Here is a 20650-nt window from a genome sequence, read left to right on the forward strand (position 1 = left end):
AGGTACATTTTAAAGAAATGTTCTCTCAAAAGTACAATACCGGTCTTTAAGAGACTAGAAGCACACCTTCAGAGTATGAAAAAGGGTTTAAAGTGACATAAAGTAAAAATTTGTACCATTTCGACCATAAGGGTACCTGCAGCATTGAAAAATGTAATGTTAATGGCTGTAATGTTACAAACTAGAGCAGAGTTGAGTGATGACAGTAGTACTACTTAACAGTCATTTATTACACCAGACAATGAAGGTCAGATGTTGCAAACTAAGTGTATAGCCGGTCAGTATTTTGAGTTTTTGAAGATTATTTCGAGATTAAAGATAAGATAATATTGCTAAGTTGCATGGACCAGGCCTAATCCTGTGAAAACATAAAAAAAACATAACTTGATAAGGTGAGGTTGAACTTGATAAGGTACAAAAATAGACCAGAACTGAAGGGTACAGAAATGTCTCTCAAGAGTACACCCCCAGCGACAAGCATTTGTACCTTTTTAGGTACAAGCTGGTACCTCTATTTTTGAGTGTGTGGGTGCAAGGACTTTTACCGGATATTTGGAATTTTATGTAAAAAGAAAAGACCCTAACAGATGAGTTTGCATATACAACTTATTGCGTTATTATTAGCTCTTAAAAGTGGAAAGTATTGCATTTATTTACATTGAAATGGTTTTATGTAAGGATGATATTTTTGGTCGCTGTAGGGTTGCTGTACATACTGCCATTATACTGATGATTAGCCACGCAAACAAATAATTTATTGCAACAAAAATCCAACCAAGTCAGCTAATCCTGAATGGTTGTGGGTATGAAGCCAAAACAAGTAAAGCCATGTGTCATCTGCCTCAGAATGTGTGTTAAGAGTTTTAGTGTAAAGTCGTGACACTCTGACCCATTTGGGCTCACTTTGCATCAGACAGTAAATAAACTCTACACAAAAAGCCAAATATAGTTCAAACAGCTCCACATATATCATTATTATTATTATTATGTCATAAATTTCAATAAATATTGACCCCGTTTAGTTCTGGAAAAATGTTCCAGTGTTCCTGTGACAATGGTAAATCTCTGCCCTGCTTTTTGCCACACTTCACCTCCGGTTTCCTTTCCCTCTCCCTGACCCTTTTCTTCCCTTCCTCCACCATATCTCTGTGTCTGGATCTTTCTGTCACCCATTCCCATGGCCAGTCTTTTCCTTTACAAGACCCTATAGTTCAATTTTGACTGGCAACACGATGCGGCAGGAGTGTTCGATTTGAGAGGATGCGTAACGGGTACTGTGAATCATTTTTATTGTTCCTTAAACACTTGCTTCCTCTCTTTCTGCAAGAGAGACTTTATTTCAACAGATGGGTAAAACAGACATTACTATAAATCTGTTTTTAACAGTTTTTTCTTTTTTTAGCAGTAAAGGCTTCTGATGTTATATCGCACATATGCTTTACTGTCCAGCGCATGTGTGTGTGTGTGTGTGTGTGAACATGTCTGCTGTGTTTTTGCAGGGTGTATGAATTTAGTTTGTGAATTTCTGTTCTGTGTTGCTGTTTGTGCAGCCGAACAGATGGTGTTCAGACCTTTGTGTGCAACTGAGAAATCTCCTTATGTTACCCTGAGAGAAAAAATGCAGATATGGTGTGAAATGCAAAGACTGTCAGCGCTGATCAGGAGCAGATCTGTTTGTGCTGTACTGCAACTGCGTCATTACACTCGGTCTATAGACACAAAAGGCAGGATTAATGCAACACAGAATTTAATCAAAAGAAATATGGTCTAATCATATTAGAAAGATGATTATTCTGCATATTGCAGTTTCCCATTTGCTTGTTTGCATTTTATTATTGTTCATGTGCAACTTACTATGCAATATTATTTCGTCCTAATGTGAATTTTAGGATTCCTTTACTCAGGATAGAAACATCTTTCCATGAAAACCAAACAAGCAAACGTCTATCTTCATGTAACAATTGGTCTCAGTTAGCAACTTCAGCTTGGGTCATGATTTATATTCAAACATTAACTTGGATCAGCACCAGGCGCCCATCGGAAGCTGAGTAAAATAACCAACGCATCCCGATGCATGGTGACGTTTCACATTTCTCATCATTACTTAGCTATCACAACCCTGCATTCTTTTAAATAATCCATTAAAACATCATTTTAATTTGATGCCAAATATCTACAGAGAAGTTTGAACCAATAAACTAGTCTTTGCCTTGTACAGAAAATGTTTGTTTGTTTGTTTGTTTTTGTTCTTTTTCTAATGAATGCTATCAGAGAACAAGCTAACCTCTTAAACTTTTTACACATGAGTGTTGCACTTGGACAACACCAGTATTTTGATATAGTGGTGGAAACTAACCCCTCCTGTCTCTTTATGTGTGTTTTTTTGTGCTTGTCCAAAATGTTACGCATTGCTGTGCAAGACATGGACATTCCCACATCTTTTCTAAGACCAGTAGAAAGCACGTAAAGTAGTTACTTCTTAAAAAAGTGTGCTAATTTTTCTGCAAACAGAAAGTAATCTGTTCTCAACATTCCAGCATAATTTACTGCAATGTTGCTGGAGAAACAAGCTCAAGCAGCAGCCATTCATAAATTTTTAGGGATCAGTGTGATAACCACAATGTGAAGGAAAGAAAGAAAGGAATGGGGGGGAGGGGGGAGGGGGGGGGGATGAGAGGAGAAGGCAAATAAAAAGACAGAGAAAGGGAAGAGCATTGATGCTTGGCTTGTCCTCTCTGCATCCTGCATCTGCTGGGGAGGGGAATAAATAAGAGGATGGCAATTAGATGTGTGCACATTTGTGTGTATGAAGGAGAAAGAGATTTGTGTTTTTCAGTGAGCAATGTGAATTCTTGCAGCTGTGTGTATGTGTGTGTGTGTGTGTGTGTGTGTGTGTGTGTGTGTGTGTGTGTGTGTGTGTGTGTGCGTGCGTGTTTGTGTTTTTGTGGGCTTGCGGTAGGGCGTTACATCCATACATCTTCTTGACAAGCGGGTGGAGTTTGATGGGACATGCTCTGCATACTGCTCCATCTGCTTGTGTGTGTGTGTGTGTGTGTGTGTGTGTGTGTGTGTGTGTGTGTGTGTGTGTGTGTGTGTGTGTGTGTGTGTGTGTGTGTTACTGCTCTTGCATACAGATAGATTTCTCCTCAATCTCTGTGTACTCGGTCTGAATTTCAAACACCCCACCTGTCTCTCAGCGGTGCTCTTTACCACACCTGGCCTTTCACTCTCTTCACTGTTATCTGTCCCTTGTATCTGTACCCTGGTGCCCGTCTTCTCGCCTCGCAGGGCAACCGCCACAAGCCACTATCGAGCCATCTCAATATCTCTTCTTGTCTGCCATTATCTGCTCTCACTCCTCACAGATTACCGTGTAATGTGTGTGTTGGTATCACGCACCCAGAGGCTCCATTCTCCGCAGACACTGGCATGTTGTGGACATTAGTGCTCAATTTGCAGATTCCCTGCAGCTTCAGTGCGTCGCGGTTTTCACTTCACCACCTACATATCAATGCGTGTGCAGAAGATATTATGCATATCTAGATTATATGCTTGCTTATGCCTTTGTGGTAGAAGTGCGTAGATATATATGCACTTTTTCCATTTAACGATGAACGATATCTCACGCATAAACATGCCGTACATTGTTTGCCACCGCCACCAGCTTTCAGAAATTCCCCTAGTGTCATTGAAATCCACTGCCATTTTTTTGAAGAATATGATTTGCCTGTGTGAATCCCTCCATAGTAGCGTCCATTCCACCATTATCACATAATTTGCTTGGTGTCCCACAGTACAGTCCCTTATAATAGACTTTTAAGTCATTGTAGCTACTACGAGTAATTTAAAACATCAAGATAAGGCAACGTTGTCCTCATTTTGTCCGGTGATTTGAATACAAAATGGCCTCCTGGCTTTGTGTGTGATGATGAAATGTGTAAGGGTTTGATACATTGTATTTTTTGCTTTGAGCAGTGGGTTAGAAAAGTCCTCTCTGTAACACAGCGAACCGTTTCACAGGGACCACGCTCCTCCTAGATATTGTTCATTGCAACAACCTTGTTTTAGGCAAGTGATGTAACTTGCATGTAACCTTAGAAAAAGGCATGTATCTCAAGTCAGCGGGGGGATAAAATCTCCTTTCTTTGAGCTCGGCTGAAAGAGAACATGAGCAACGGAGAGAAAATAGAGAAGAAAAGGGGGAGAAAAAAGAAAGAGGGAGAGACTTCGCAAACAGTGAGGATCACATAATCATGGACGATGCAAACGGGTGATGTAAGTGTGAAGACATACTTGTGAGTGGCAGATGGTTGTCCAGGGTCCTGCTCCGTTTCTGGGATTGATTAAAGAAGTTACAAACCACAGCTGGTCAACTTTTGCTTTATCTTAACAGAGAGTGAGTGTGTTTGGAGAGATTGGAGGCAGGTTAGCGTCATTCTAATTCTCACTATAATCTAAAATGACGGCGGAGAATAAAGCAGAAAATACTGATGAGGTGGCTGGGGAGTCTGTTGGTGGGTCAAATGACAAATTCAGTGGTTGTCTGTCAGTCAGTATATGACAGAGTAGGCCCTGCCTGCACATAAAGAGTCACAGGCAAAATACTCCTGACATTATGTAGATAAAGATTCAATTTGATGTCTGTAATTACCTCTGACATATCCAGCATGATGGCTGGGTTGCAAAATTCAATGAGGCACCACCAGTGCACAGATATTCCCATGGGTTTAAATCTCGTCAAGCCAACTCTTCTGCAAATATTTGCACTTACAGCTCTTTTATGAAGTTATAGACAAAAGCATGCATAAAGTGGCTGCTGTGAGTCATTAATCATCGTCATCCACAGGCATGATCAATAGTTTTGGCACCTCTGCCTGCACAGATTGAATCAACACACATTGAAGAGGCTCTTCTATTCCCTCATATCTAATTGCTTCCTCTTCAACAACTGTTCTCGTCCTCGTCAATCCATTAAGTGCTGGACAACAGCACTTCTGAGAAGTCGTAATGTGAGTTAGGTAAAGTCAAAGCACTCAACTCTCCCCTTCCATTAAGGCTCCGCTCATCCATACGCGTCCAGTCCTGGAGTACCATCGACTGGCTACAGATCTGCTGCTTGCCGTATGATTTTACACAGACGGGACAGTAACAGGGCTAATAAATCGACAATAGATGTGCGTTCAGTCATTAACTTTTAACAGATGTATTAGACTGAAGGAGATGCCCGACATCTCAAGGTTGTTTAAGGGTGCTTTTTGACCTGAATTATGCATGAGGAAGCAACTGCTTGATACTTCTCAGCCCTGCTGCATTGCTATAATAAAATCAGAGCTTGTTTGTTTGTTTGCCTAGCTTTATTTATATGAATGTGTTTTTTTTTTTTTATCTTAAAATATAAATGCCATATTTGCTCTTGAAAGTGTGTAGCAAACAGGCAGAGACCATAAGCTGTTTTCAGTCATCTGCTTGACTTGCGAGACATATTTTTATTTTCCCCAAAACCAAGTAAATTGCTTTGTAGAGGGAGAATTGCCATTGATTCAAGCTGTTGCAGAGCAAATGGATGGATGCAGCCCATGTTTGTTAGTATGAAGCCATTGATTTTATTGCACTTTTGAGCTGCACAGCCCCCTCAATCAAATGAGAGGCAGAGGCATTGCTGTTTATAAGTCGCACAAGGGCACGCATGTGGGTTTGTGTGCAGGAACACGTTATTGTTTAGATTCATGTCTGAATGGGTTTTTCAGACAAATTTGTCCTTTATCTTCTATATTCTTCACCTGGGGGACTACAGATGAGTTTCACATGCTTTCTGGGTTTGTTTCTCTCATCTCAATCCCATCATAATGCTGACCCAGGTGTTATTCCCCAATTACAAGCCTGCAACCAAACTGATCTTTTTATACAAACCGCTGGGCTTCATGCAAGAGATCAGGTGGATTTAAGTGGTCTTTCTACTCCAAATATTCTACCAAAATTACTTATGAATTATGCCCAAAACTCTTGTTTATATAACCTGTTGCAAAAAAAAAGGAAACAAAAGGGAGTTACTTACTTGGAGATGTTTTCAAGGGACCGCTATGGTGCTTTTAGTCATGTTATCTATACGTTTTTATATCTACTCAAAAAGATTCAAGTAATTGCATGATTCTTCAGATCATATTTTTGACAGATATTCATTTTCTTATCTAACAATTATAGGTCATGTGAACTGGCCTAAAAAAACACCACACAATTAATAAAGGCAATATACAAACCCATGGAAAGGATGATCTAAAAATCCACTGAAACAGAATAAGCACAACCATGTGTGAAATGACTTTACTCCATTTAATTTAGGCCTGTTGAGGATACATGTTGTAAGGTGTTCGTGTTTGACTGGAAATGATAAATTACCTTGTGTCCTGTCACCTGGCCATCTCTTTTAATGACCTTGTATTTTCACAGATCACATTGTAGGCAGGCGTACAGGATATGATAGCTGGCAGCCAGAGGTAACTCTATATATTTCCACAAGCTATTCTGCTATGTCCTAAGTTTGTAAAATAAATAGTCCAGACTTCTTTTTTTTTACGGTTGTGAAGCCAAAGTTGTAAACCTTTCACAGCCTGGCCAGGTTGGCTGGGGGAGAAGAAAGCTTGTGTGTTTGAGTGCATGTAGGAAGAGGTAGAGGAAGAAAGAGAAGACTTGCCTCTTTTCTCTTTGCCTGCTTTTTATTTTGATTCCTCTTTAACCTCCTCAGTTCTCTGTTTTTTTAACTCACATCTTTCCACTTTCTAATCTACATCCATTCATTTCTCTCTTTGCAATGATTTTTTTCTTTGCCCACACTTCATCACAATTCTTTACTGCCAAGCTAAAATTGGGTGTAGGTCCATGATAAATGGAGTATCTATTAATTATTTTTAACTTGGTAACTGGAAACCACAGAAACAAATAAGGTCCCAGATGACTCTAGATGATCTTAAGCTCTAGTTTTTTGTCATGGAAGGAGCCCCCCATATCACAGCAGCAGTAAAAAGAGGAAACCGCCGCGGCTAGGAGACAGAACTTTGTTAGGAGAAGAAATAATCTTTTGACTATAAACTGGCTATAAACATTGGCATCTTGGGTAAATGCTGAAAGTCCTGGAGAGTCTTATTTGCAGTTTCTCGTTGTTCTTTGTTGCAAAACAAAACAATAGACCAAGATGCTTTCAAGCTTTCCTTGTTATACGATGAGTGGAGCCTCCAGGAGCAGCTCGTAGGTATTTGTAGTCTCCTGCCTCCTTAAATTTAAAACTATTTAAAGAGATTAAGCTTCAGTCATGTTGAAGTAACCAAAATTAACTTTAAAGCCAAGCGAAGGTGATCATTAGTGGTCCCGCCCATGCTGCCAGTCATGACTTTTTGGAGTTGACTACGATTCATATTGCATTCATTGTTTCACAGAGTTACATCATTTGGCCTCTCAAAGGGTCAGCATCTACTCAAGTACAAACAAAACAGCAGCAAATGTTCACTCGGAAACAGAGTTATGGAGCACTATTTAGAATTTAAATGACGTCTCCATCCTTCACTTTCCTTTTTGCCAAAGCCAAGTTAGTGTGACTAAAGCTCTTAGTCATGGTGCACCTATGCTGCTCCAGCAAAGCAGAGTGATCGGGCCTGGCTAACAGGCTTAGACTATCCTGTCTCTTCCATTTTTGTACTAACTATAACAGTATGCCACTGAAAAATCAACAATCAAATGCAAGTAAGGAATGGGATAATGTTAAAAATAAAAGCTAACTTGGAAAAGACATTACACTTTCACACTCACAAACACACTTGAAGGTCCTGGGAAATTACAAAGCAGGGGCCCATCTTGTTTGTGGACCATATATCCTCAAAACAGAGTGATTATGCTTTTACCATGTATGTGTGTTTACACATGAATCCACTACTTGATTCCACCCAAGTACCCATCGTCAGAGACTGAACTTTTGTTTCCCTTGCAGCTTTTCCTTTCCCTCCTGTCTCTCCTTTGTCTTTTCTCCCTCCACCCTTCTTCCTCTGTGCTCAATTTTTTAAAAAAAAATATAATCTCCTTTTCACAATGTGCAACATTATGCGATAACAGTCTGTTGACTCAGTGATAGGCTTGTTACTGCTTTTGCCAAGAGATGTTGTGTATCTCCTCTTGCACAGTGAGGGCTCTGCTCTCGTGCCACTGCAGGACTCTGATAATACCTTGTGGTTGCTACCATATATTTGATATGGTTTGTTATCTGCGGAGCACAAAGCAAGTGAATTAGGTGAAAATAGGCATATCATCAGAGAAAATATTTTGATCAAAATGTTATCTTGGAAATGTCTTCCTGCTGAGCAGATGTGATTATAGTATCCAGAGATATGAGCATTAATGTGAGAGAGTGACTGTGTTTACTAGTTTGAGTGTAATGAGCGCTGTGGTCATTAACTGGGGAGACTGTGTGGCCCTTCTGGGTGGCACAGATGGTGGTGGAATGAGACCTGCACTTGCAACGAATTTGCCCTCCTCTCTTAAGTGTCTATTTGTGTGAATCCCTCCATTCTCCCTTTCATTTATCACAGTAAGAACACATGCATCAGTGTCACCGAGGCACAACAGGCACATATCAAATGTTGTCAGCTGTCTTTTTCCATATTTAGTCTGTCTGATGCTCCAAACACTCTCTCATACTGAATTCAACCCTAATTATTCATCTAAATCTGTTGTTTTAAGCCACTGTGTCATAATCCATTTTTGTCTTTGTCTTTATTCAGATCGCACTGGGAAGCGCTCCACCATGCCCGACTCACCTGCGGACGTCAAAACACAGTCCAGGTTGACCCCCCCTACCATGCCACCTCCACCCAGTACGCAAGGAGCACCTCGCAACAGCTCCTACACACCCACCACATGTGAGTGCAGCAGGATGTTTGCTTTGTGATAGATGTGCACTAACTGGGATTGCTTATTAATCACACGAGTCTCCAGTTCTGTTATCCTCCATGAAGTTTCTCGTGCGGATGGAGACAGGTGGAAGTAACACAGTAGTATTTTCTTTGTCTGTAATTAAAGCTGATTTAGATGCAAACTTGCCGCAGTAATTGCTACGTTGCAAAGTGAATGAAAGAATGTATAAAACCTGGGAGCACATCTTCTCTCGGAGTTCATTGGTTTTTTTTGGGTTTTTTTTTTAAAAAGCAAAAATAGTTTCCCATTTGAATGCACAACAGTTGCATTGGTGAACCAGTCTATATTGAATAATGTTTATTTAAACGCCAACATGAAGCAGCATTTAGAAGCATCACTGGCTTTATGTTTCCCTACATAGACTTATTGTGTCATGGTATAGCGCTTTCAAACGCGAGTGAATAAATGTCCTAAGCTGCATGTGACAAAAGAAAAAAACCTAATGAGCCCGGAGCTACAGGCATGACAGCAGCACATCAAATGTAATTTAAGGTTATAATTTCAACTCCAAGCAGAACAAAGCGGTTCACACTAAGACATAGCAGACCCAAATGAGCTCACACATGGGAAGACAGTTGCAAAATGTTAACGATAAAGCAAAAAAAAAAGAAAAAAAATCTTAAAGGGGAGCAGCAGCATCACAAGATCCTCTTAACAAGTTGCACTGAGCCTTTCCAAATTGCAAACAACTCCCCCAACAAGTTCATTAACGCCCCTGCTTACAAACTGTTGGAGCCTTGCCATGGAGTGCACATTGCTTGTGATGAGCAAATTATACCCTGGTATTCTCTCAGAAGTAGACGCTTAGCCACTTGCATGAAGAGCACTAGAATCAAGGAATCAGAAGCCCTGTGGCTCAGAATGCTCTAAGCACTAAAGTCTGTCCTAGTGCTTCGTTATTTTGTTCTTTTTCAGCTCCATACTTTTCCCTTTTTCTATCTCTGGTATATTACTTTCTCGCTTTCTATCTGTCTGTCTCCTTTTTTGCTGCAAACGCTCGCACTCCACAATTAACGTCGTGGCTTCCGTGCAATGAGGGAGGAAAGGCCCAGCTCTCTCATTACACATGCCAAAGGTCTTAACAAAGCAGTATGCTTTGATTTCCATCCGACGTAATTGTTACCAGATGCAGTTTGAGTATCTCGTCTCTCTCCTCTCTTTACACTGGCGGCTTTGGACGGCAGCCAGAGGGGGAGTGAGTGGATCGCTAGTCAGAACCTAATCTCATTAAAGGGAGAGCTTTATGCCGCCTTGTATCTCTTTGTACACCAACTCCCCCAGCACACACATAGACACAAGCTGAATAAAACTGCTCCGCCACAACGGGGGGTCCCACTGTCCCCGCTTGTTTAGACTGCTGAGTAGAGAGGAAAGGGAGATGGAGGTGGAGGGAGGCAACATGTCTCCAAACACAGAAATGTGTTTTTTATGAGAGGATGCTGCAAGGGATCAAACGAGGCGCAACAATTGGAAACAAATGTGAATGATTTTCATCCGTATTCTGTCTTATGAATCTGACTGATAATATTTCCTTTATTAATGTCTTCTACAATGGAACTTAGAAGTTACTTTTGCTACAGTTCAGCAGAGAAAAATACATATATTCATTTACATCCTTGTCTTACACAGTAACCAATGGCAGCAGCCACTCCCCAACAGCCCTCAATGGCGCGCCATCTCCTCCCAATGGCTACAGCAACGGTCCCAGCTCTTCGTCCTCATCCTCTCTGGCCAACCAGCAGCTGCCACCGGCCTGTGGTGCTCGACAGCTCAGCAAGCTCAAGCGCTTCCTCACGACGCTTCAGCAGTTTGGGAATGACATCTCTCCTGAAATTGGCGAACGAGTCCGCACATTAGTGCTGGGGCTGGTGGTAAGTAGCTACTGTGTGTGTGTGTGTGTGTCAGGGGTGAAGGTGTCAAAAGGCTTCCTGAGCAACTCTATTAGCAGGATATCTGAGAGCAATTCATAGGATTTGTTTGGAATTCCTAAAGGACCAGATGGAAGGAGTTAAGCAGAGGAAAGAAGTTTCATTTTACTTGTCGGTCACAGAGAAGAATGTTTGATTTACTTTGAGGTAATTACACATTACTGTTTAGGTAAACAATAAACTCTCTATAAAACTCTGAAAATATCTTCCTTTTCAAGTATTTACCCAAGTGTAATCCACTTTAGAACAATTTTGAGGAACTCTACTGGGATATTTCCATTCCATACTGCCCTATCCTTCCACTCCAGTGTACTTCTGCTCTACATTTGCTCTGTGTCTTCTACATTTATTCAACAGTTGACAAGTTTTAAGTCACCAGTAACTATAGATAATATAAACCAGAACATAAATTTCAGGTCACATCTCAGATTTAAAGAGTTGTTAACAGATCAAACTGTATTGTTTTATTTTTTTTCACCATAAAAACTGATATCCTAACCTAATTTTGAACAGAAGGTGTTAAAGTTACTTTAAATCACGGTGCAAAACCCTTTAAAATCTTTCACTTTTCACTTCTCTTTTTTTACAGGCATGTTGCGTGTTGTAAATTCCACCTTAACTGATGATTACAGGAAGATATTCCAGGTGGTCAGTCACAAACAGAAAAAATCTTTCATCCAACAGATTCGATAAGACAGACGTGTTCTCTAGTTTAGTTGACATGTTTACATCAAGGCTTTATCGCTGCAAGATTTTGGTTTGCAGTCTGAAGATTTAGCACGTCGTTGTGATCAAAGAAAATACAGACTTAATGAACAAGGAGGGGGATACAGAGATAGTATCTGAATGCAGCTAAGAAAGGAGGAGGCGGAGGAGATAGAGGGAGATTTTTTTTTTTAATTAGTCACACAGAGCATAACCTGCTTTTGGCTTCAGCGTGCTTATTTTTCTCATCGTCTGCGTATGCACACGCCTCTCCTGTGTCCTTTTGGCTTGCACACCTCCCCACCATACCTCTCTGCTTCTCCCCCTTTCTTCCTCTCTTCTCTCGGTCCCTCCTCCTGCCTTATTGAAAAGAGTGACACTGTTAATTAGATGGTTGTGTGCAGGGGAGAGGGAGAGCAGGAGACTCGGGAGATTTCACTAGCTGTCAAGAACAGCCCCAACGCAATCTGGGCGAACAGATGTAAGACTGAATGTAACAAAATTCAGGTCTGGGAAATAACTCTGCCAGCGTGGCTTAGAAAAAATATGTACCACTTTTTAATCTTCTCTTTCTCACTGGATGTTTTTATTTTTCATTTCGTTGTCTGTTATCTTTTCCTCTAAACTCTTCACTTCGCTTGATGTTGAACATTCAAAACGATGTCACTGCTAACTCGTGAGTGTTGAAGGACTGTTTAAACTTGTGCTTATTGACATGATAGAGAGGGTTAACACACAATAAGCTCATGTACAGTGGACTGTGTTGATAAATCCTGGGATGAAAAGCATGTAAACATGCGATGGTGAGATTTTTGTGTGAGTATCTAAACAGTAGCAAAGGAAACAAAGAAAAAGGCAATTAAGAGGGAAATAAATTACATCCCTTGTGACATTACAAGGCTGCATTTAACAAAATCCTACACAAATCTGCAAGTTATGTTCTGTTTTGTTGGACATGCATTAGGGAATGTGCTGCATAAATTAACCCACAGATGTCTCCAGATTACAGAATATGTGCACTTTCAAGCAGAGCTGTGCTAATATGAAAACAGACCAAACAGCATGACTTTAATGTGGAGATAAGTGTGAGATTAAATACTCAATTTGACTATCACGCAACCAAGATTGTGCAAGAAAATCATAGATGCCTTTATGCCCTTTATGCTACGTAAAAGTAAATGATTAAATAATCTAGTTTTAAATATGAAGGGATTTTTTGTGATGAAGCACAACAGATTAAATGTTGAGCTTTAGAGCCCCCCAAAAAAGCTATAAACGAGGAGATTTTATGAGCCACTAACATTCATAAAAAAAAAAAAAAAAAATTATTTGTTGCATATTTCCGTGATGGTGAGGCTCTTGCATGCACGTTGGTTTGCTAATTGATGGAGATGTGTGTCTATGTTTTGTGAGGCTCCTTCCACTGTGGCCGGCTCCATATGCTTCCTATTACAAAAGCCTAAACACTCACTCCAGGCCAGGATATAGCTTAGCTTCCAATAAGTAATATTATCACTTAATGCCTTCCACATGGATTCATGTGTTTTGTTTTGTTTTCTCTGTGTCTCCAGAATTCCACGCTAACCATCGAGGAATTTCACTCCAAGCTCCAAGAAGCCACCAACTTCCCCCTGCGACCTTTTGTCATACCCTTTCTGAAGGTAGATACTGAAATCCAGTTGCTACAAATGGGTCTCCAGCCTTTACATGCAGTCAGTGAAATCTGGAAAACATTTAGCCAACACAGATCCAGATGTTCATAGTTATTTTCATAATTTTCTCCTATTTTATTTGTTTATCCTCTTTTGGCAGCTTTATCTTGCATCTGTCCATTTCTTCCCTACATACGTCTCTCGCGAATCTTTTTTGTTGCTGTTTTTAACAAAACACCACTTAAATTAATTTGTCTGTTGTTTCTACTTTTTATTTAATCGGTTGTGTTCTCCTTTCCAGTTGTGCATAAGCCATTTCAGCACCAAAGCTGCTACTATTTTTGATAACAAACAGCTGTGTTAAACTTGTGTTTTTCCTCTGCACAGCATTTCAAATGGAAAAAGGTTGTTTGCTTTTTCTTTAAACCAAGAACCAAGCACAACAACTGTGTTTCGATATGCTTTTTCCATCCTTTTCATCATTTTCCTCTTGGCTTATTTTGTCATTGATTCCTCATCTCTACCAAGTAAAATTTTATCAATCCAGTTTCCAGCCATGAACCCGGTGTATTACTTAGAGGTTGCCCTTACTACTCATCCAGCCATGCATTTGCTTGAGCCAGTTTTTCACTGGTTGCTTCGTTTCAATCTTGACAGCCAGTGTCCCTTTATTCCTACCATCTTTTTTCCACTCAAGAAAATGGAGAGATGGTAGTACACATTTATATCAGCAAGTGGAGCAGAGTCACATGTACATTTTGGGCCAGATACCACACATGCTGGATGTGTTCAGGTTACAGAGCTGAAGGCCAGGCTGGTGTTGGTAGTGTGAGTCGTTTTGGTTGTCAAGGATGACAAATGGCACTGATTGGGGTAATATTGAAGAATACACGGTGTAGATACAGTTGAAGTCATGTTATGGGTTAAAGGGGAAACTGAGATCAATATCTGTACGGTACTAAGATTGTAGAGACGAGCGCAACACTTAACACAGGGTTTGTTTGGTACTTTTACACATTTCTGCAAAAGCTGTTTTGGTATTTTCCTATCTTTTCTCACCTTTTGCTGTTTTACCTCAGTCTTGTTCTCTGTCTGTCACTCCGCCGCATGTTTGTCTGTTGGTATGAAGTGACAGCCAGGATGGTATTATTTGTAAGAACACAAAATAGTTTTGTTTTACACTTTCGTTTTATTCTTTCTTTGCTCTCACAAGTTTGCGTTTACAGATGTGTGGATGTGTAAACTGGCAATCACAAAGCTGCATTATCCTCTATGATCTGGCAGGAGAATCACGTTCCTCCCACTTTCCTTCCACATCACCAGCTTATCCCGAAGTTTTCCTAATCTTTCTTTCTTGTCACTCCCACTTCTCACTTTATACCTCGCTCTCCTTCTTTGTGTCCTCACTCTATTGCTCTCCATCATTCCATCCATCCTCACAGTTCCCCTTCCTCTCCTCGCCAGATGGTTAGTGTATCACTGGGATGGCTGCGGAATCAAAGATGCAACTCTGCCTCTCTCTCCCCAGTCTAATTTTAGTGTCTTCCCACTGCAGGGCCTTTAATGCCAGCTACCATATGGTAGCAGAGCAGTTGGAGAAGTGGGGGAGCTTTTATAGGTGCATCGAAGCACAGCTGCAACAATGCACGTCAGTGCTCGGGGTTTTTCATTACGCTAATGTTCTACTGAGCCGACCTCACCAACGTCCACACCCCCATCTCAAACCAACTTGACTCTTTTTCCCTTTTCTTAATGCTAAACCACAAATTGGTTGGGAGGCTTTACTGGAAGGAGGCGATCATAAACCACACAATGCCTGTGACGAGATGCGCTGGCTGGACGCCCGCCACTTGAGACTTGCTATAGTGTTTCTATGTTTTAAGGTCAAAGTTGTGCTTTCTGCTGTCAGACTGTTTAGCTTTCCTACACATGCTAAGTGGATGCTGGGAGGTGAAACAGAGGAGTAAATGCCTTTGAAAGGGACAATAAGTTGTACTGAGAAATAATTAAAATGAGTAAGCAAAGATGTACAAAAACTGAGTCACTCTTCCTCCGGCTGATGAAGTGCAGCAAAGAAGCATATTCTACGTAAGGTTTTGGCACCATTTGACAAGATGACAAAAACAGGGGTTTGAACAATGCATCACCCAGAGCAGGTTTTAGCAGTGATGCTGAGCGTTATTTGAAAATCTTTCTTTCCTTTTTTCATCCTTCCTTTTAATGATGCAAGTGCAGATGTTGGGTAGCTTCACAGAAAAATATCACTGTACTTTATCATATGAAAAATGATTTAGTCTCTTCTATGGCCCGTGTTTCTCAACTCAGTCTTTTTGCCAGTGCCTCCCACACCTCGCTGGCAATTAGGATGACCTCTAATTAATAAAAGATGAGTTCACCAGGGTTAAAACAATCTATTTTAGGCCTCTTTTTTCAGGGGGTAATTATGATCATAAACTATTAATGGACCATTAACTCAGACAGGTAAAGCAAAGGCCAGCACATGGCATTTCTTTTGCCTAAGTCTGTTACTGGAGGGAGATTTTCACGTGATTATAGCATTAAAACTGCTCAGTATTCGTAGCTAGTTTCTATTAGCAAAAGCAAATGTAAATCATCAAAGAAATGAGAGCCAGTTAAAAAAAAAAAAAGATGCATTAAAGCATGATTATAAACTGCAAATCAGAAGGGGGGATGAAAACCAGGAGACTTTGAGAGAGATTATGTTTTTGATGACAAAAGAAAGATTAACAGGCCTTAAACTTTCAAAGACGGCCTCTCCAAAATCACTGGAGATGCACCTCAACAAAATAGCCTCTGCTCTCAGTCTGAGCCCGCCTGACGCAACACTTTCATCTTCTTGCTCCAAAATACACCCCATCAGATGTCTTTGAAGTGGATGCTCACATACCTACATGTGCCAGAAACGCAACACAAGAAAGCAGACCCCCTTGTTTCAGGTGTGTCAAAGAGAATGAAAATAACTGCTATTTTAAAAATGCATGCGACTTTGAGCAACGTTATGGGTGTTAATGCACTCTGGTCACAGGAATCAATGGTGATTCGGCTGTAATGCAAAGCAAAGAGGGGGAAGATGAAATAGGAGAAATGTGTCTCTTGTTACCTTGAATCTGTGTGTTTTGGCTGAGAAGACTGGAAATCTGCATTACACCACATTTTCGAAGTGACAAATTAGGTGTAGACTTTAATCAAAGCCATGAGCGCAGTTATTACTTTCCAGCTGCATACATCAGCCTCGTACAGAGCCTTAGATTACTTTAATTGCTTTAACTGCAATTTATCACCTCAAAAGTTTGATTGTTGTGTTTTTTAATTCAGGATATAAGATGTTATAAACACAGCCAAGGCCAGTATTTAACAGATTATTGTCATCGTTTCCAAAATTAGCCACAATATGAAGAACTTCTTCAAAAGACGAATGAGGCTCTGAAAAAGTGGCTTTTACAAATTTCTTGAGGGCCAAAAGGGCAGACCTGTATTTTGTAGCTCTTCCTAACACCCAATATAACAGTTGTAATTGTTTCCTCCTGTAGGCCAACCTGCCGCTCCTTCAGAGGGAACTACTGCACTGTGCCAGGCTAGCCAAGCAAAACCCAGCTCAGTACCTAGCCCAGCATGAGCAGCTCCTCCTGGACACCAGCACCACATCTCCGGTGGACTCTTCCGAACTCTTGCTGGATGTCAATGAGAACGGCAAGAGAAGGACGCCAGACAGGTGGGTGAATGAGAAAAATTAAAACATCTTGTTTGGGTCATTTGGTTTTCAATCTACAGCACATAGATAGATAGATAGATAGATAGATAGATAGATAGATAGATAGATAGATAGATAGATAGATAGATAGATAAGATAGATAGATAGATAGATAGATAGATAGATAGATAGATAGATAATATATATATACATGTATATATATACATATATATATATATATATATATATATATATGTATATATATATATATATATATATATATATATATATATATATATATATATATATATACATATATATATATATATATATATATATATATATATATATATATATATACACATATTATTTGAGTTAATGCATAAATTCTTTTGAGGCTGCCCACATCCCCATGAGACATTGCAGTGCTCCACAGACTGAGCCAATACAAGGCAATAGTGTGAAGTGTAAATGTATGTATGGGAATTGTCTGTCAGTATGTCAACGAGTCTTCTGATGTGCTTCGTTGGACATCTCAGCTCTTGGCTCTTGCTCTTGGGCCAGAACTAAGAAAGAGATGGGAAAATGTACACTATGCCCAACCATATACACACTCACATACACATTTGTTGCACGTATTTGATTAAAAAAATGGATTATTTCTATCATGCATGTAAATAAATACAAAGTGTACACCCCTCCCCAAGGGGCTCATTCTAATTAATTCATTATATCTACTTGTTGTCATAGACTTTTAAAATAATGGTGTGTGCACATAATAATCTAATACTTTTTAGAATGACAGACCCTACATAAATTATTTGATTAAACTTTCAAGACTTCTTTTACATTCTTTTGCAAAACTTAGAGGACGTTAGTGTTTTGTTGTGCATTTTCTTCAACAGCCACAAGTACAATGAAAGCATTGTCTTTTGAATCACTGTAAAGTCCCACTGGTCTGAGATTTTTAATGGGGGGGGGGGGGTACATTTTATATTTGCTGAGGGCCAAAAATGCTGAATGTGTTATTAATACTCCCTCTTCTTGTTTCCCCCAACTGTGAGATAGGCAGAGTTTTTCTGTAATACCTGCAGATTTGCAGGCCGTCTGGTGCATAGGGGAGTGGGCTTAGGGGAAAAGGTGTGTGTGTGTAAATGCGAAGGGGGTAAAATATGGGGGGAGTAAAAAAGTAAGTAGGCATTCGTATTCAATAAGAAAATGCAGTCTGTGTGTGTGTGTATATTCAGTGTGAAAGTGTGAGTCTGCTGCATATTTGTGTGTGTGTGTGTGTGTGTGTGTGTGTGTGTGTGTGTGTGTGTGTGTGTGTGTGTGTGTGTGTCCAGGGAGATGTGCTGATAACACATACAGATGAGGCTCCAGCACCGATATGGCTGGCTAAGCACCTCTTGTTTCTGCTTACCTCTGCTCGGCATTCCTACAGTCTGTCTCAGAATATTGGAACTTGAATGGAAAACCTTAATTACAGACAACAATGTACTATTAGTGTCTCCTAATTAATACAAAAGTCTAAACAAACCAAGGCGGGAGTATCAAGGTACAGCATGAATATGTGACAAAAAGAAAAAACGAAAACAATCTTGTGTGTGCACCAAATTTTCGAGCAAAAGGCATTATTTAGATAACAGCTGAAAATGCAGAGTTTATTGTGTCTGTACTGTAACTGCTAGCATAGTAAATTCAGTCAGCACACTTGAAGAAGACTTATTCAGGGGCATACGGCATATTTACACCAGAATTTTTTTTATTCCTTGAAGCATTTTCTAGTAACTAACATTGTATCTACCTAAATGAATCAGCAGCATCTATTACAATTTAAATTCCCCAGAAAAAAAAGCTTTTAAGAGACTAAATATGTTTTTGCGCAATTGAAAACCTTTGATCCTGAGAGCGCGTTGTGTTTTGGAACTGTGTATAAGTCAGTGGTATGGGAAGCATGGGGGGAAATGGATTTATTAAATACTAGCAAAGAAGATGGTGGAGTAACAACAGGACAATGACTTCAAATGCGCAAACAATGTGTTTAAGATCACCTTTAATAATGTAAGAATAGAGTGTTGCTTTGGCCTTCGTTGAGCTATAGCGCTTTAGGGCCTGTCCACAGAGCAGTGCATGCAAGATAGTTAAAAAATCTTACAGAATTAGTTGCCTTTTGCTGGAAGAATGGGTGAAAATCCTCAAAGAAAAACAGAAGGACTGTTAGCTGCAACAAAAAGCTGTTAACAAGCTGTGCTACTCGCCAAAGGGAATGTTACGATTACTGTCAAGCTACTATGTGATGTTTTATAGTGAATCATTTCTATGATGGCACAGGATCGGCAGAAATGAGCCTGGTGGCTGCTTATTCCTTTTTCGGTTGTTGATTGTTCATTTCTTTGTAAAAAAAAAAAAAAAAAAAAAAAGATTTTATTTTTGGTTTTTAAACCAAAATAAAGTATTCATTCATGCTAAGCAGCGGGCATTCAGGGAGCCCAGACTTTGCTTCAGACCCCTACATATCTTACTCATTCAATCTTTAACAGACAAATCTTTAAGAATAACAAGAATTTATTGTACATAATGCCTGAAATGTTCATCTTTTGTTAGTTATTTGCAGAAGAATGGCTGGTTCCCAAATGTTTACATGCCACTGGAATGACGTTTACAGGGAATATGTGAATCCAGTTTCTGAATGTTTGATAAGGCAAACAGAAGGTTGCATCACTCAGTTTACAGCTACATGTTTTTTTATGTGATACATAAATAAAAGTATGGACATGTGATGGTATTCGCCTGTGAATTGGCACGTACAGTGTGTGTCAGTTAACTGTGTGTATGCACATCGGTGCATTGCTTTAGTGACTGAATGTGTGTGCATGTGGATACTCCAGTGCCTGTACATACAAACATTGTTGCAGCAGGAAGGCAGGGGAGATGAGGGTGGGAGGGAGAGGATGGATGAGTCGAGGGAGACAGAGAGATGGACGGATGGAAGAAAAGAGCATATGGAGAGCTGTGGATGAGCATTAGGAGCCCATAAAAACAGCTCATTAAGAAGTTCAATCTGTTCATCGGAGAGAGAGATGGGAAAGAAGAGGAGCTAGACAGAGGGAGAGAGAGGAAACTGGGGGACTGTAGATAGCGGGGGAGGCTGGCAAGTTGTAACTGTGAACCGACAAAGCTGAGAACACACACAAACTGCAGGCATTCAGACACACAAATGCAAGCAGGCGCACACACAAGCACACCTGGCCACATTAATCTTCGGAAGCAGGCTAACAAAAATCCACCTGATCCCCTTGAAACTACTTGTGTGAGTATGCATGCATGTGTGTGTGTGTGTGTCTGTGACACACATCCGAGCTTTAATTGTGTGTGTATAAATGGAGCTGTTTTCAACAAAATAAAAATCCTTGATGATTCCAGGAAAGTCTTTTCATAGCAATTACTTTATCAAGAAGGAGTTTGGATGCAAACCCCACAAGGTGGTGGAGCACTTGTTGCGCCCTTGCATAGAATGACAAGAAAGGCTTTATCGCTCTTTTTGACAAAGTCGGTGTAGATATAAATATAAATTTTACTTGCATAGTTTCCTCTTCTCTCTTTTATTTTCTTTGTCCTGCCTCAAGATTTCCTTTGTCATATGTACAGTTGTCATGGCAGCAAGAGTACGCTAAAGACTGGTTAATATTTTAGCC

General features: G+C 40.1%; 1 protein-coding gene across 1 annotated transcript in view; it reads left to right on the plus strand.

Annotated features, from left to right (window-relative positions):
• The window catches only part of runx1t1 (RUNX1 partner transcriptional co-repressor 1), a gene marked incomplete at its 3' end in the record, with an annotated part of 54151 nt that overhangs the window by 27199 nt on the left and 6302 nt on the right, over positions 1-20650 (plus strand). Inside the window, exons 2-5 of the mRNA XM_079258509.1 lie at positions 8766-8903; positions 10588-10829; positions 13163-13252; positions 16795-16976. Of these exons, the coding sequence (XP_079114635.1) occupies positions 8766-8903; positions 10588-10829; positions 13163-13252; positions 16795-16976 (652 nt within the window). The remainder of the gene's footprint in view (positions 1-8765; positions 8904-10587; positions 10830-13162; positions 13253-16794; positions 16977-20650) is intronic.

The sequence above is a fragment of the Telmatherina bonti genome, assembly GCF_933228915.1.
Source record: "Telmatherina bonti genome assembly, chromosome: 19".
Lineage (NCBI taxonomy): Eukaryota > Metazoa > Chordata > Actinopteri > Atheriniformes > Telmatherinidae > Telmatherina > Telmatherina bonti.